This window comes from Calonectris borealis, chromosome 3 (genome assembly GCF_964195595.1).
Source record: "Calonectris borealis chromosome 3, bCalBor7.hap1.2, whole genome shotgun sequence".
Classification (NCBI taxonomy): domain Eukaryota; kingdom Metazoa; phylum Chordata; class Aves; order Procellariiformes; family Procellariidae; genus Calonectris; species Calonectris borealis.
The window spans coordinates 92,950,196-92,966,216 of NC_134314.1; the positions used below are offsets into that span (position 1 = coordinate 92,950,196).

At 39.3% G+C, this 16,021-nt stretch overlaps 1 protein-coding gene across 3 annotated transcripts in view; it reads left to right on the forward strand.

Moving 5' to 3' along the window:
* LTBP1 (latent transforming growth factor beta binding protein 1) overlaps nucleotides 1-16,021 on the forward strand; it is a 137,775-nt gene that overhangs the window by 80,947 nt on the left and 40,807 nt on the right. For all 3 annotated transcript variants that reach the window (XM_075146696.1, XM_075146695.1, XM_075146697.1), the window contains exons 16-19: nucleotides 2,229-2,351; nucleotides 4,412-4,534; nucleotides 10,355-10,477; nucleotides 14,114-14,239. In XM_075146696.1, coding sequence (XP_075002797.1) covers nucleotides 2,229-2,351; nucleotides 4,412-4,534; nucleotides 10,355-10,477; nucleotides 14,114-14,239 — 495 coding nt within the window. The remainder of the gene's footprint in view (nucleotides 1-2,228; nucleotides 2,352-4,411; nucleotides 4,535-10,354; nucleotides 10,478-14,113; nucleotides 14,240-16,021) is intronic.

Consider the following 16,021-nt stretch of genomic DNA (forward strand, 5'->3'; position numbering starts at 1 on the left):
ATAATATTGCAGGCTTTGTTTTCAAAGTAGCTTAGAGATAAGTAGCTGAAAATGAATCTGTAAGAAGCAGATTTGTTATTCAGTTCGAAATTTGCGTGCCTGACTGCTGAATTAGGTTCTGTGTGTTTTAACAAATTCTTGAATTTGAGCATTGATCATATACATTGAGAGCAAAGGTTGTGTTTTGTTGAGCAAGCACATTTTGCAACAGTAGGGATCTGAGAAATTAGTCTTGCAGAAGGGTGTAAGTAGTATTGCCTACTGAACTGCCATAGCAGAGCACCTGTGGATCTGTGCTGTCATCTCTTGGGAGGATGTCACTTTGTGTTCTTGGCCAGGCAGCAACAGGGCATCTTATTTACAGAGTTAGAGGCTCAAGTAAGGAAACAAGAATTGTAGGTCATTTGAAATATGAACAATAATGGTGATTTTGTTTGTGTCTGGGGAGAGATGGGCTTTGTCAAAGTTAGATTGTACAGGAGCTTGTAAAGAGCCAAGAATGATAAATATATGTGAGGAAAATAATTACTGCAGATATCCACAATAGGTAATAAGAGCTATGATGATGATTTAAAGACCTCTCATCTTTTTCCAGCTCTCCCTGTGCTACAGCTGCCTAAATAGCTCAAGTGCCTCACATAATCAGTAGTTTTACTCTTTTATGTTGACAGATTTTGTGTGCTTTGTGGTGGCAAAAGACAGGGTAATTGGGAGTAACATGATTTCAGGCACATAAAAGCAAATAAGGTGTAATTCTTTTTCTGCATCAGTGAAGCTAAAAAATACAGCTTTTTCCATACAAACAGGGACACCTGCTTGCTGTTAACTACATCCCCAAAATAAATAAATAAAATTTGAAAATTAACCTTTTATTTTTTTAAGTGAAAACCACTCCTAGGAAAAAGACAATACTTATTATTTTAGAATACTGAATAAATTCTGGCTGAGTTTATAACGAAAGATGTTATTTATATGTTTGCTTTTTTCTTTGTTGATTTATACAAATTGCATTCAGAAGGAATTCTTGAAAATTATTCTTAAGTAGTAGCATAGCAATTTTCACATTGGCTAAAGAGAGTGGCCCATCTAGTTAATACCCTTCTTTCAGAGAATTATGAAAGTAGGTGTCTATGGGATAACTTATAGAAAAAAAGTTTCTTTCAAGTCCTCCTGTAAGTAAAGGATGGTTTGTGACCAGGAAGAGAGATTTTTGCTTCTAAAACTTTGGTTATAAAATTCAATGGAGTTCCTTGTTGCCTATATAGAGTAGCCTTACAAAGGCACCTGCATGAAGTGTAGAAATCCCCTTGAAATTCCTCAGGTGTCAGCTAAGTCCTTTAGAACCTGCCTGTCCATTTGAAAAATGTCGTCTATGAAGGTCTCACATATACGTGTGTTTCATATAAAGTCTTTAGTTATGCAGTGGAGAACTCCTCTAAATCCTGTATAGTAATCGACCTAATTTTAAAAAACAGCAAAAACTCAACAGCAGAAAATGTGGTTGAGATCTGTTCTAGTTTCTGAGAGGACCTGCCTGTTCCCTCGCACCCGTAGGTAAGCTCCAGGTAAACAAGTGGAGGCAGCAGGTTGAGGGATTCTGACCAGAGCACACGATTTAAAAATGGTTTCAGAGAGAACAGCTTCTATCACAGCCTTGCCAGCATGAGCTGTGTCTGCTTTTCTGGACTGTTCCTTGCAATAGCAGAAGGATTAGTGACAATGGTTACAAGGTATTGGCAGCTGCTAGTGCTTTTGTCACAGGTACATATCCTAAGAGTAAATCTGTGTAATGCAAGAATGAATGTGCCAGCACTTGCTGACCTCTTCTCTATACTAAAGCTGCACTGCTTTAAGCTACTGTGGGAAAATTATGGGCAAAATAATCTTATTCAGGTAAGGATGATGTGGACACAGTTAGTTCATAGTGCAACCCCTATTCAAAAAAAGAAAAAGGTTTGCTAGCCTAAACTGGAGTCCTTGCAGTACTGGGATGAAAGCATTGTTTTAGTCATGTAGGCTCAGAGTATAGTTGAGTGTTTGAGCACAAGGCAGCTCAAGTTCAAAGCCTTTTTTTAAATCAGAATTGCTGCAGAATTGTCAAGGTCAAAATATACAGGAAAACTGATTCTAACCACGCTTATGGCAGAATTTGAATAAATTCCCAAGCTCAACTGAAAGATGGTTGTACCCAAATTAATTATACACTTATGCTGTCTTTATATTCACAGATATAGATGAATGTCAGTATGGCAATCTCTGTACAAATGGACGTTGTGAAAATATGGAGGGGTCTTTCAGATGTATTTGTGGCCAAGGTTTCAAACTGTCTGCATCAGAGGATCAGTGTGAAGGTAGGAAAGAATATGATTAAAATTCATAAGGTTGCACTTACCTCTTAGATAATATTTTTTAACTAATAGTATTCTTTTTAATGGAGAAACAACAAATGTACAACACTGAAGCTAAATAATGAAAAATGTAAGAATATGTATTTCCATTTTATGGCTTCCATGGTCACATTGTAGATTTTGACATTTGTTACAAAGTCACGTCGTAATGTAGTACATGCAGTAATATTTATATTGCTAAATTGGAACTTCTGCAAAATCCTTGGCATTTCTGTCATTTAGGAGGTTTCAGGACAGTGGCTTTTGCTGCCTTAATTGCTTTTCTTTCCATCTTTTTTTTTCTTTCCTGTGGGTGAGTGGAATAAAAAAAAACAGGCTGCACCCTCTTGGAACCCAGCAGTGTCAGTTAACACTGAGCTGATGCCTACATTGGTGTCACTGCATTTCAAGTAGTACATTTAGTAGAGAGAGAGTTTGGTGTCGTATTTCTATGAACAGTACCTGTACCTCCAAAGTGTCAGGTTCTACATTTCTTCCACATCTAAAATTCCCACCAGGACTGTTCCAGTGGAACAAAATTAGGTCTGAAGTCAGAGCGGACTAGTCTGAGAGAGAACCTGGAGTTTGTACAGGAGGCATGAATGTCCCTCTCCTTAGGGAGACAGGACTTCTTGAAACCTCTCCCCAAAGGTGAAAATCTGGGAGAATGTCTCCAAGCTGTGGAAGCACGCAGAAACCTAAGCGTTTCTTGTCAGATGTTGTTTTTTCTTCTTTTCCCTTCCCCCCACCCTGCCCTAAATGTCTGTGTATAGCACCAAACACTTTCAGACTTCTGAGTGCTAAAAATAATACAGTAAAACTAAATGATTGTTCATGTAAATTTGTCAGGAAGTTTGAAACAAAACATCAGTGTAAGTTAAGTGTCTTGAGTGAGTTAAATATGCTGTCCAGGACGCACAGCAGACTGGTCTCAGGGAAAGTATGTAGACAAAGTTTGACTGCTTCCTCTGAGCCTTTCATGGAAAAGGGTCCTTGCCAAGCTGAGCTGGCATGTACAGACTGCGCTTCTTAAAGTGCACCCTTCTAAAGTAAGGACCCGTACACGTGCCCAGATGCTTCACGCAGCCTCACAGATTTCGGTGATCCTTAAATTCAAAACTTCTGTGGTTGTAAGGGACCATTACTCAAGAGGTCAGACTACGTAGCCATAACACAGACCTGAAAAACCTCATTGAGTAACTTTATCCTGTTTGAATTGGAATATATTTTCAGAAAGACATTCAGCCATGCCTAAATCCTAGAAGTGACTAAGAATCTACCATATCAATTTAATTACTGTTCCTTAACGAAGATTTTATAAATAAGGGAGGGAAAACAGGTTTCCTAGCTCAAACAAGACACGTGCTATGTTCTAAATTCAAAGTGCAGCTCCCCACTCTAGCATTTTGAGTTTTTCGTAGGAAAATTTAAATTTGATGTTCAAGTTCATCAGTTAACCCAGACTGACCCCAGTTTATGAGAACTGAAGCGCTGAGGGATTAGCAGTGGTTGTGGAAGCAAAGAGACATTTCCCCGTACTTAGAGGATTAATACTGTTCCAAGGCAAGTATTTAAAGGAGCTTTAAGGTACAACTTAATAGGGGAACAGCCTGTCAGTGTGCATCTGAAAACCACACCCTGTTAAAAGGTGGTGATCCTGCTGGAAAGTATTTTGTGGGTTTTGCTGATTCACTGGAGCTGCTGGCTTGTTACCTTTGCCAGATATAAAAGAAACAAAAGCAGCTCTCAAGCAGCATGTGTGTGTATTTGTGCATCTGTGTGTACCTGTTTGTGCATTGAGGGATATATTGACACTACAGGAGAGAATGCTGAATGCAGTCATCTCAAGGAAAACATCCAATCTGCAATTTCGTATATTTTTATGCATTATATTGGCTGCATTTGTTAATAAATAAGACCAAGAGAAGCAATACTGGATATTCACACTCTGCTATTTTGTTCAGAATTGGTTATTGCACCATTTGATTAGATGTGTCATGTTTTCACTGTCTCTTCTGCTACAGATATAGACGAATGCCAGCACCGATCACTCTGTACGAATGGACGCTGCAGGAACACAGAAGGATCTTTCAGATGTATTTGTAGCCAAGGCTACACATTATCATCTACTGGAGATCAGTGTGAAGGTAAGCTTGTGGACTTAAGCTACTGATTCATTCTTTTCAATAAGATCTTGAGTATTTCAGCTACAGGTATGAACTCTTTTGAGAATGGGACAGAAAGATATGTTACTGTCAACCATTCAACAGTCCCCACCTACACAGCCACATATTTAGTGGATTCTTAGAAGTAGTCCCTGTCATCTTTCCACACGCAAGAAATCAGCACATGTGTTTCCAACAGTAAGATTGGAAGGGCAGTTGACATTATTACCAAAAACAATTAATCCTTTCCAACCCTTGTTGCTCAAATTCTGACACAGAAGTTCTGTATTACAAAAGTATTCTGCCAGCATACACTGTTCACATGGGGGCCTGCTAAATTAAAACAACTTCTCCAGATGATTTTGGGAACCTGTAGCCAGCCACCACAATCCCACATGTGCACTGGCAGAAGAAAATACGTAGTATAAGATGAGCTCCGGGGGGATCTGCTGGAGCTCACAGCTTTCACTGTCTCAGAAGGCAGTCTACATACTGAGCTTGTAAAAACAAAAATAAGAGGTGAAAGATGTACAGTAAATGTAGGGAGAAATGCTGTGTTACAGAAAACAGAAACATTCTATTATCTCTCAAGTAGAATAATTTAATAGTCCAGTAATTGGCAAACAGATTTTTTTCTAGTGAATTATTTCAAAGCTACTCCCTCTTCTCCATCGTTGGCTATACCACCTGATATGGTACATCTGCTGCACTACTCATGGTCACCTTGAGCATGTGAGATTACTTACTAGCGAGCTCCAGAAAAGATTGTACCTCAGTTGCTTCCTTATCTCACCCTAGCGGGGGGAAAAACTCTCAGTTAAGATCTCACTGTACATGTGGTATTAGCACATAAAAACTTTCCAGTCTCTGGTGTGCTTTCTGTAGCTGCTGATACCATGGAAGACACAGCTCCTTACTGCTGTTCTACCTAGTAGTGTTCTGCTGCTAGGTTATCCTCCACCCAGCACTCTAGGAGGGAGTTCCCACCTTCTTACCCACAGCAATAGGTCAGGAATCCTCCTCTTCAAGTGATCCAGGCAGAAGAGCAGTTCCCCCTGAGCCAACCGAATGCTGTCTTCTCAAGACAAACCTGTAATATTAGACCAGACTCCACCAGCAGTGATGGTACTGGATTGTTCACATTTAAGGAGTGACAGCATCTCTTGAAGTTCTCACCAACAAGGAGTAATGATATCTTATAAAATCTCCTCAGCACACTGATACTCTTTGGTACTGACCTGTTTGGAGAATCTGGTCATAGAATAACGTAACACAATCTTCTCAGAGTTCCTGGTGAATACCAGCATCACTTGCATCAGCTTTAAGAAATGTGGGCTGATGATGCAAGGCACTAGAAACTTGTGTCAAAGACTTTTGCTCTCACCTGGCTTCAAGATCTTCATGAGTTGTAACAGATGCAGAGACACAGAGATATTGTGTCAAGAATCAAAGAAAAATGTGGTGGAAGGGATCACTGGTCTGTTCCTCCTCCCAAAGGCAGAACAGACCATATCATTCTGTCATTCCTGACAGGTACTCATCTAACCTGCTCTGAGTAGGCTTCAGCAGAAGAGATTCCAAACATCTTTTCAAGCAGCCTGTGCCAGTGCTTTGCTGTCCTTGTGTTAGACTTTCTTTTTTCCCAAATGTGTGATGGTAATCTTCTATTGCTGCAGTTTAATTTATGAGTTCTTACCTTGTCCACCTTAAACAAGAAAAGGTTCTTTCCTCTGCATAGCAGAGAGGGAGATGGTGAGAGAGTGGGATGCATAACTGTTTCAAGCATTTTGGTTCCTTCAACAAGAAGCCTTGCAAACCATCAAGTCTGCAGAGAAAGATTTTGAATTAGTAAATGCTGTTAGCATGTGTGAGCATGAACCTCACATCTTGTAGTGAAGAAGAGCAAATGAAATATAGAAATGAATTTAAATCCATTGTAGTTGAGGACCAAATGTTTTCCAGAACTTCTCTTCAGACTGCTTTGGTGCATTTCATACAGCCCAAGAAGTCATGGTAACTTTTGCTGCTCTCCATGACTATGCAATGGCCTGTCAGGACAGGTCCATGCTTTATCTTCATCTCTTCCTTGATGCTGTTCAAGGGCAATTTTCAAGAAAAAATAATTTCAGAAGCTCTCAAGGCAAAAGAAGAGGAATTGGATCATACAAGGAAAAAGCTGTTCCCTAACCTCAGGGTCTTCGTCTTATTCCCAAGAGTCTGTAACCAAATGTACAGCTTCTCCACCCAGTGACAGAGTGGTTAATTTCTGTAGAGATAGTGTGTTTACTGAAGATTTTCATAAATACTAACAGTTCTGCACAAAATCTATTCATCTCTTGAAGTGGAAGAAATTCTTCTGTGCTTGCATTATACGCCTTCAATATTTTCCGAAATAGAGGGTATTACAGACTGCTTTTTGCACCTTGGAAACTAAGTTTGAGCAGACTGTGCTTGTTTTGCTGTCGGTAAGAACGCTTTGTGCGACTGCTTTATCTGCTATATGTTCACCTGTCTTGTTTTTCCTGACCTTGTGATGTAATTATTTTTGATGGCTCCTTGAATTATTCAGTGCACATTTAGGGAACTCAGTTGACTACAGGTTTCAATCTCACATTCTTTTCATATCAGCGGAGGTCCTCAGCCTCACAGCCACGTTCCCATCTTCATGAAAATGGCTTTCCTCCTGACTGTTACTTCAGCCAAATGTCTGCATGGACTACAGGGCAGAGCTTCCATAAAGACGAAATTGCCTTGAGAAGACATCCAACGTTTCTCCACGTGATGGCCTTTGATTTTCAGATTAGCCTATTTACCTGAATGTTTTCTAACACTTCACAGAGAAAGCAGGAAAGAGATGACAAAAACCGTGGGTATAGCACAGCATAGTTGTGTGAAAAGAAGAGTGTGGTTCAAATTCTGTCCAGTTTCTCAAAGACTCAGGGATGGACATTTGTCATGTCAGAAGATACCCAAAAATGTATCTGGCTGTAAAGCCAATGTGATTGGCAAATCACTTGCAAGAAATGTGCTTGTTTATTTAATAAGGATTTCTTCTACTCCAGAAGTTTTCTTAAAAATGTAGGAGCTCAAGAAGCAGTTTGCTCGTTTGATCATTATACACTTGTGCAAACTTCTAGAGATGTTGCAGAATTTGACTGTACTCATTTTCAGCTGTGCTTTTTGCAACTCTGGCAGAAGTTTTTGTCTGGAAGTCTTTGCACAGTATTTCACTTATTTAAGAATAAAGGTAATTTGCAAATAATTGTTCTATACATTGGTGTATACATGCAGTATACATGCTCTGTATGCATCCTTGCACTGAACTCTTCAGAAAATGAGAAAACTGGACTGAGGCCTTCATACCTTCAGTTCTGTCTGAGAGCAATAATCCGTATGTCCATTCATATTGTAAATGCCTGTATACCCTGTTACCCAAGGCTGAAGAACTTTTCCCTTCTGCAGTACCTGTAGAGACTTGCTATTACCTGCGTGGAAATTAGTAGCCTGAAAGTATGTGACCATCCACAGGTGAGCTTCTGCGCACAACCTTCCACTTGAAGATAGAAGAAGAGGTTACTTCCTAGTAGTCAGAAGTCTTTGAGATGCATGACCACATGCGTGTTTATTTTCTTTCTGCCTTACTCTCTCATTCAACATCTCCTGTTCCTGAGATGAAGTGACATTGAGACTTTCTGCTCTGTGTTGCTCTGAACATGAGGGAACACACAGTGTGAGCACACCTGTGGGTAAAAAGTATTGGCCTTGTCTCAACTGACAGGAAGTATGAATGTGCACCAGCTGGACTTGCATATAGACTGTACATCTCAAAGAACTCGGGCTACTGGAAAACTGTCTGAAGCATCGGAGGCTCCAGTGTTCTCCTAGGAGCCTGAGATTTTGTTAGCCAAAATGCTCTGGACGTGCACCTATAAAGAGTGGTAAAAAGCACTGAACATCTCAAGCATGAGTTACTGTCTCTGATTTTTCTGGAGATTCTTGTGCAGCAACTATAGGACCTATGAAGAGTTGCATCAGACAAAAGGAGGTTTGCATCCTATACGGAAAATAATGCATTTTGACTGCATTTGGCAGAAGACGCCTTCTTGTTGTGCGACTTGGCATTAACTCCGTGCAAGGGAGTCGTTAATTTTTTCTCATGCTCCTAGTCAAAATTAATTGCTGTTTTAAATAAACCACAACTTACTTCTCAGTTGAAAATGGTTATAAAACATGTGGTTATCAAAAGGTCACAACTTTGTCAGCAGTAAGTGCAGTTTTATCTGCAATAACATTCATTTATGTAAGAAAGCTATCCTTATTTCTTATTTTTATTAAATAGATTAAATCCCAAGGATAGCTGCACTCTGATACAGTGTGGGCTTTGCAGAGATAACTGTAGAAATGAGGTCGCATCCTCTTTTTTAATTACAATTATTATTTATTCCTGCAACACAGGAAAAAGTTACAATTCTAATCGGCTAAAATCCATGCTTAAGAAGTCAGAATAATCAAAGGCAGTGGAAAAACTCTTTGATAACTGTTTTTCAAAGGAAACTATCTGCATTATCAGAGCAATAGACTCAGTGAATTACGAGGTAGGGCAGTGTGGGGGCAAAGGAAAGTTGCTTATGAGATGCTTCTCTTACTTGACTCTCTTATTTTCTGTTTTCTTTTAAAACTACAGACACAGTCATGAAATACTTTGTGATCTTTAGCTGTAGTGAAACAAAACTGTATGTCGCTGGAATGTAGTTACTTGCTGAGTTAATCCTGTACCCACAGCAGCTGTGCTCAGTTTCCTCTGGGGAAGAAAAGACTTTAGGTGGAGACAATGCCAGCGTCCTGTTCTTGAAATATTTGATTACTTTGGATGTAGTTTGTATCCTGAAACTTGCCCTGCTATGTGTCAAGTCAGCACGTTTATCCCATGGATGTCAAGACACTAGGGCAGAGTCGACGGTCCTGAGGCTTGGTGCTGGGAACGTGGTGTATAGGCAGCTGGGAGCTGGACCCTGCATGCCTTGACCCTGGAGCTGGATTTTATGGCTTGGGTGCAGCACTGTGCAAAAGCAGCTATTCAGCTTCATGACCAAGCTGCTAAGCCTGCGAAATGGCTGCATTGCATCACGTGAACATGAGCCTCTGAAAAAGCAACCATTAGCACAGCAGCACACACGGTGTGGTCCCTGTCCTACAAGCCTCCTGTCCACGTGGTTGTTTTGTGAGTAATCTCCACAAACACGTCTGGTCTGGTGTGGCACGCCAGCTATGCTTGGGCTTGCCCATATTCTGGGGGACGTCTGAGTCGGGTCACTTCCGGCTCAGGGATCTCTGTGTAGTGGTCTAAACATGTCCAAAGATGCATATTGCAAACTACAAATTTGCATTAGTAGGCACTTTTTGTGTCTGCCCTCTAAACGTGCAACTGCTTGGATTTTCTTGTTAATTGTACTGCTGTAACACCACAGTCACCATTAAAGTAGGAGAGAGATTGGTATAAAGGTCTGTTACGATAGCTTTCATTAGAGATGCAGATGGCATGCATATTAGACGTGCTTGCTAAGAATAAATAACACAAACTCAATTTTAAAGCTCTCTAGAAACACAAGAAGTTTGATGATAAGATGAAAGAAATTAAAAGGACATTCTAAAGTGTAGTCAACTTGATTTCCCTCCCCCCCACATACATAGTTATTAAACGACGTTGTAGCTTCAAATTGCTACGTTAGTATCAAAGTATCACTATTAAGAGTTTCATGAGTTTTTACATCATCTAATAATTAAGTTACCTTTTTGTTTCAGATGTTGATGAATGCCTTCAAGACAGTGGTATTTGCCTTGGAGGAAACTGCATGAATACTGACGGGTCTTACAAATGCACTTGTCCAGATGGTTTCCAGCAGATAGCGAATAGGGGGTGTCAAGGTATGAAATGGCTATAAAAAATACCTGGATTATTATTCCAAATGTGTAAGTTTGTAAGCAGAACTTGTGATAGTCACAGATCATGCTAAGGAAGAGAAACTCATTTTATTTATCATTTGTAGTACTTTCTTACTCTGCTCATTTTATATTACTCTCTCTAAATATATGCTGAGAAATTATTTCAAGAGGTTGAAATCTCAGCCTTCATAACTTGAAAGATAATCTGTATTAGAACTAACAGAAAGACAGTGCTGCGTTTTCCCAAATCCTGGGAACATTTATTTTGACAGAACCTTCTACGGTTGTGAATCAGTGATGTAACAGAAAGAGCGGTATAGTTAGTGCCAAGTCACATTAGATAAACCTCTCTCACCTTTAAAACACTTGCAGTGCTTTGTGGAGGATGGGTGGGGAGGAAGAGAATGTGTTATCTGAGTCTGAGTCAGCATTGCCAAACCCGGAAAAATACTCCCCACCTTTTAGTTCTGAACGATCTCAACTCCAACGATGGCACAACATCCAGGCATGCCTCACAACTGGCTTTTGCCATCCATTTTTATGGGACGAGAACCATGGTATTAGAGCTGGAAAGTGATAGCGTGTTTGTGCTCTAAATGACTGGAGGACCAGGAGACTGGACTTTGCTTTGGCTGCTCTCTTATGCACAGTTTAGACGTGAGCTGAAAGACTGTATTTCAGCTGATCTATGTTGAAGATCTTGTGCAACCAACAGTAAATTCCCTGTGGAAGTTCTGAGTATTATATGCGACTGCATTCTAATTCAGAAAATGTTGCTTTCAACATAGGAAGGTACTGTATTAGACCTTGCTTTAGCAGATAAAAGAGAATTGGTCACAAGCTATAAATCAATGCCAGCTTTGATACCACTCTATTCTTTTCAGTCCACTATATAAAGTAGTAATATAAATGATGAATATAACAAAACTGAAAAAACTTATGAGCCAACTAAGGGACAGACAGTATAGACAGCATTTTTAACAAAAAAATGTGAATGAAAATTGGAAATCATTTCAAGTAAGCGCGCCACACTTGAGAAGGAAGACCACCAGCACTGAAAAATAACAACTTGCTGTAGAGGGGAATGAAACTGTTTGAGAAATAGCCAGATCAATATCAAAACAAATGGAAGAAAGGAGGAGTTGATACAATGAATACTGACAAGTTAGTATAGCAAAGAACTGGACACAGCGAAAGAACGTAAAGGAAGATCTTTGACTAGCAGAATTAAGTATGGTTAGACTTTTTTTATTGTGTTGACTACTTCTTGTTAAGCTGTTAGAGGACGCAATAGTAGAATTTTTATTTGTCGTATCTCCAGTAAAAATCTCCAGTATATTTTCTTCTCCTGTATTTTGTACTGGACAAAAATAGCCATACTTACATCATGATGACTACTTTACATTTCAACAGTACCTTCAAAATATTTTAAGCAGCAGATAAACTGAGACATTTTTAAATGACTGAAGGTTAGTTCTATCAGAGTTCTGTAACAGCAAGAAAAAAACATAAAATTTTTGAGAGAATTTACCTGGAGAGATTAGAGGCATGGAATGCAGAGTGATCTTGATCACATGGTATACTAGGCGTTTCAATATATCCAGTTATATATTGAAGAAGGAATCTCAGTCATGCTTGTAGGATAGTGGACTTCATTCTGGGACACAGTCACTGAGAAGGATTTAGGGGTCAGACAGGCAGCTGAAGATGAGCTTCCAGTGCAACCCTGTGGCCAGTAGGACTAATGCACTCCCTGGAAGATTGAAAAAGCAGAATATCCAGCAGGAGTAAGCAAGGTTTGTTTACCTCTGTTTTGCACTGATACAAGTGCTATTGGCACATTGTTCTACACTGACGTTCTGGTGCCCGCAATTCAAAATGGATGCTGATCAGCTGAGGAGAGTTCAGAGATGAACCCAAAAAAGCTGATGGCCTGCAGGAAAAAGGATCGAATGCTTTTAAATTGTTTATTTTGTTGAAAAAAAATGAGGGGTGACCTGATCATAGCCTTATTACCTTCAGAGGGAACCATAATTGAAAGTAGAGAGCTATTGAATTAAACTGGCAAATTTATCACAGAATGCGGTGTCTGCAAGTTGAATCTGGCCTAGACTAGAAATTAGGAACATGCATTTTGGTAAGGAGAAAAGTTGAGAAGAGTCCAAAACATTAGACAGCGTGCAGTTTGCTCTTTCAAATGAATTATACTCTTATTTCTCTAACATTGTTAATTTTGTTTTCCTGTCTTTTAATACATCATTCTACCTTGTGTAATCAGCTGTTTTGGTTTCCAGTATTTTTCTGGCAGTTTTAAGAAACTGACAGCTTAGTCTTGAGAACCGTGTGCGTCCTGAGAAGGTAGCGTACTGTCATTGTCATTGCTGATCTCCCACCTTACCTGACTTTCAGAGAGCTTCAAGATGTCATCGGTCTGCATTTACTGTGAATTCAGAGAAGGCTTGATACATGTAGATGTTGTGTGAAGCCCAGCGCACTGACTTTTCCCTGTGCACCTCATATAGATACTAAACTTCCCCAAGCTGCCTTTTTCTTTCCACATATGTGCCATGACTTCAGGACACTGGCCTAGAAGGTTTACACACAGGATAGAATCAGTCTGTATCTAAAGAAAATTCTGTAATGGGTGTCATGGGTCTTGAAATAATGGTACTGAAATCATAATTTCTCTCAAAATTATTGCCTACTTTGTTGCATTTTGTATGGCTGTAACAATGGCCAGAATGTAAGGAATGAAAGACGTGGTTGAGAATAAGAACTTCTAGTATCTGTGATGATGATGAATGAGCCTTGTGTAAGTTTTGTTTCTAAATTTGTGTTTGATCTCAGCATGGTGTTGAAAACTTCTTAAAAGGTTTCTGTAAAGCAAAATACAAAAGTATAATTACGATGTTAATGGTAATTTATGTAAAAGTGGTATCTCCTTGATGAATGAATGCAGTCCTTAAGTTCTGATGGCAGGTCTTGTTGGTAAGATGAGGCATCAATCAGAAAGAAATGCTTGTTTTTCAGATTCAAAAGTTCGAAAGGCAGTGTTTGAAAAATGCTTTCTGGTTTTTTTTTTTTTTAAAAAAAAAAAAAAGGCAATGATGACAAACTCTTATATAGCAACCCTTTGGGACCATTCCCATTCCCCATCAGCAAAAAAGAGCATTTGCCTTTAAATCATATAAAATCAACTTACTGGGAAGGATGCAACTCCAGACCTGCTGGTAACACATGGAGCCAGATGCATAAGTTGACGAGCATGCAGCAATCACGCAACAGTGAGATGGAGCCATCTGAAAATTCTCCTAACGCAGAAGAAATATTGGCTAGTATGGAGCTTATGCTGGTATCTCACAAATCACTCTCATCTGCTCATGCTCATCGCAGAGAGTGATATAGTGAGAGTATGATGCAGCAGAACATACTGATGCCTATACAGAGTTTAAGAATGATCCCCGTTACTCTGGAAGGTTACTCTGGAAAATGAGCCCTGTTTACATAGCTATTTACAGAGCTGGTGGAAGTAAAAGCTACTTTTAAGACTCATTGAACTTAGGCCTAATATTAAGGGTATGGTGATTTGCAAAGCTGTTAATGTCTCTGTGTTTTCAGATATCAATGAATGTGAGAGATCTGACCTCTGTTCACCTCACGGGGAGTGTCTAAACACGGATGGTTCCTACCAGTGCATATGTGAACGGGGCTTTTCTGTGTCTGCAGATGGCCAAACATGTGAAGGTGAGACAAGTCACAATAATGCATTCCCATTGATTTGCTGTTATTAGTTGGGTGAGAAAAGTAATCAGTTTGGGTCTAATACCCCAAACCCACTATTAACTCAGCGATCTGCCACCCAAGGACCCATTGGTCTTTTTTCTCATAAATGCACGGGGTGCTATGTTTGCTGTTTGAATCATAAGAAGCATAGCAGGAAATGTACAAAATGGGCAATGTAATGGAGTTAATGTTTGTTACAAGCTGTGTTTTACTTTTCTTGAGTTTTAATAATTTAGCTATCTTAACATTGGATTATATTTATTTAAGCAAAAGAAATTAGTGAAAAAGAAGGAATACTAACCTAACTATGGCAAATGATGGAAAAGGAGGGATGACATTCTTATGTTAAGATATATGAAACCAGTGGACATCCGTAATAATATGAAAACCTATTCATTTTATCTTATAGAAAGGGTGGAAGGGACAAATATATATAAAATGCGTGTAAAGTGAGTTTGGAACTCAGGCTTCTGATGAGTTTCAGTGGGTAAGACCTTCCGGCCACAAATATTTAAGATTATTTAATTTAAAGCTTCTTAACTGCATTAGCAGCAAGCCTGAGCTGCCTGAACATTCTCATTGCCGTGTGTAAGACAACAAAACCGTGCTTGTCGAGACTTTTTTTTTAAAAAGATGCAGATGAAGCATCCATACAACAGAAGTAACTCCAGTGAGAAATGGTAGTAAAATGCTGTCTGTGATAGAACCTCAGGCATTCTGAAATGGCAGAAATGGAGTAAATAGCAGTAATTAGATCTTTACAGTGCTAAAGCCAGCTTATTCTTCAAGTGTATGCAGGTATGCTTATACAGGTATTTTTCATATAAGGTTGTAAAAGCTGCTCCAGTAATAACACATCAATCAGGAGCCTAGAATTTAGGCGTAACTACGGTTTTTATTTGGTTATACCATGAGAATATATCCTGTTGCTAATGGAATGCAGACACCAGCAGGAGAGCTAGTGATGCTGCTCTCCTGCACTGAATTTAAAATAGGAGACTTGTGCTCAATGATACCAAGAAGATATGTGGCTTTGTGCAGTCAGTGATGCTGACAGAAAACAAAAATTCCCCTAACTGGATGAAGTATGGCAGTTCTTATGGATGAGAGGACTGTTCAAGACAAGAAGTCTTGTGGGAAAAGTTCAGAAGGGGAAAAAATTACATGGTGGTAGTTCGGCAGGATGAATGCAGAGGAGAAGCACTGAGCAGATGATAGCTCGGTGTTAAAACCTATGGGCAGTGGATCTCAAACATCCAAGAAGTAAGCCAGCTGTTCTCTATCCCAAATTACAGTCCAGTAAATCCGTATGTGATTGGTTTTCATGGACCAGCCCTTCTCATAGTTCACTTAGGGATAGTGAAAAGGTTCTTCCTTCAGTGGAGGAGGTGTATTAAAACTTCTGTCTAACTGTTGCGTTTACTCCCCCTACTTTTAGCAGAGGAAAAACAGCATTATAGCATCATTATTTGAGCTAGCATATAACCTGCCATGTAGTTAGTAATATAATATCTAACGAAATGAAATACACTACTGGCAAGAATACTGTTATGCTGATGTAAAGGAATAAGTGCTGTATATTTAGATATAACGTGACATCAAACACACTACTAGTGTTTTAATTATTATTGATATCTAAAAAAAATCCTGCAGTATTTTTGGTGCTTTTTCCTCTTTAAACATTTACTTCATTTTGTAATCATGGCATAAGTTGAAAGAAATACTCTCTTACTGCCAAGACAA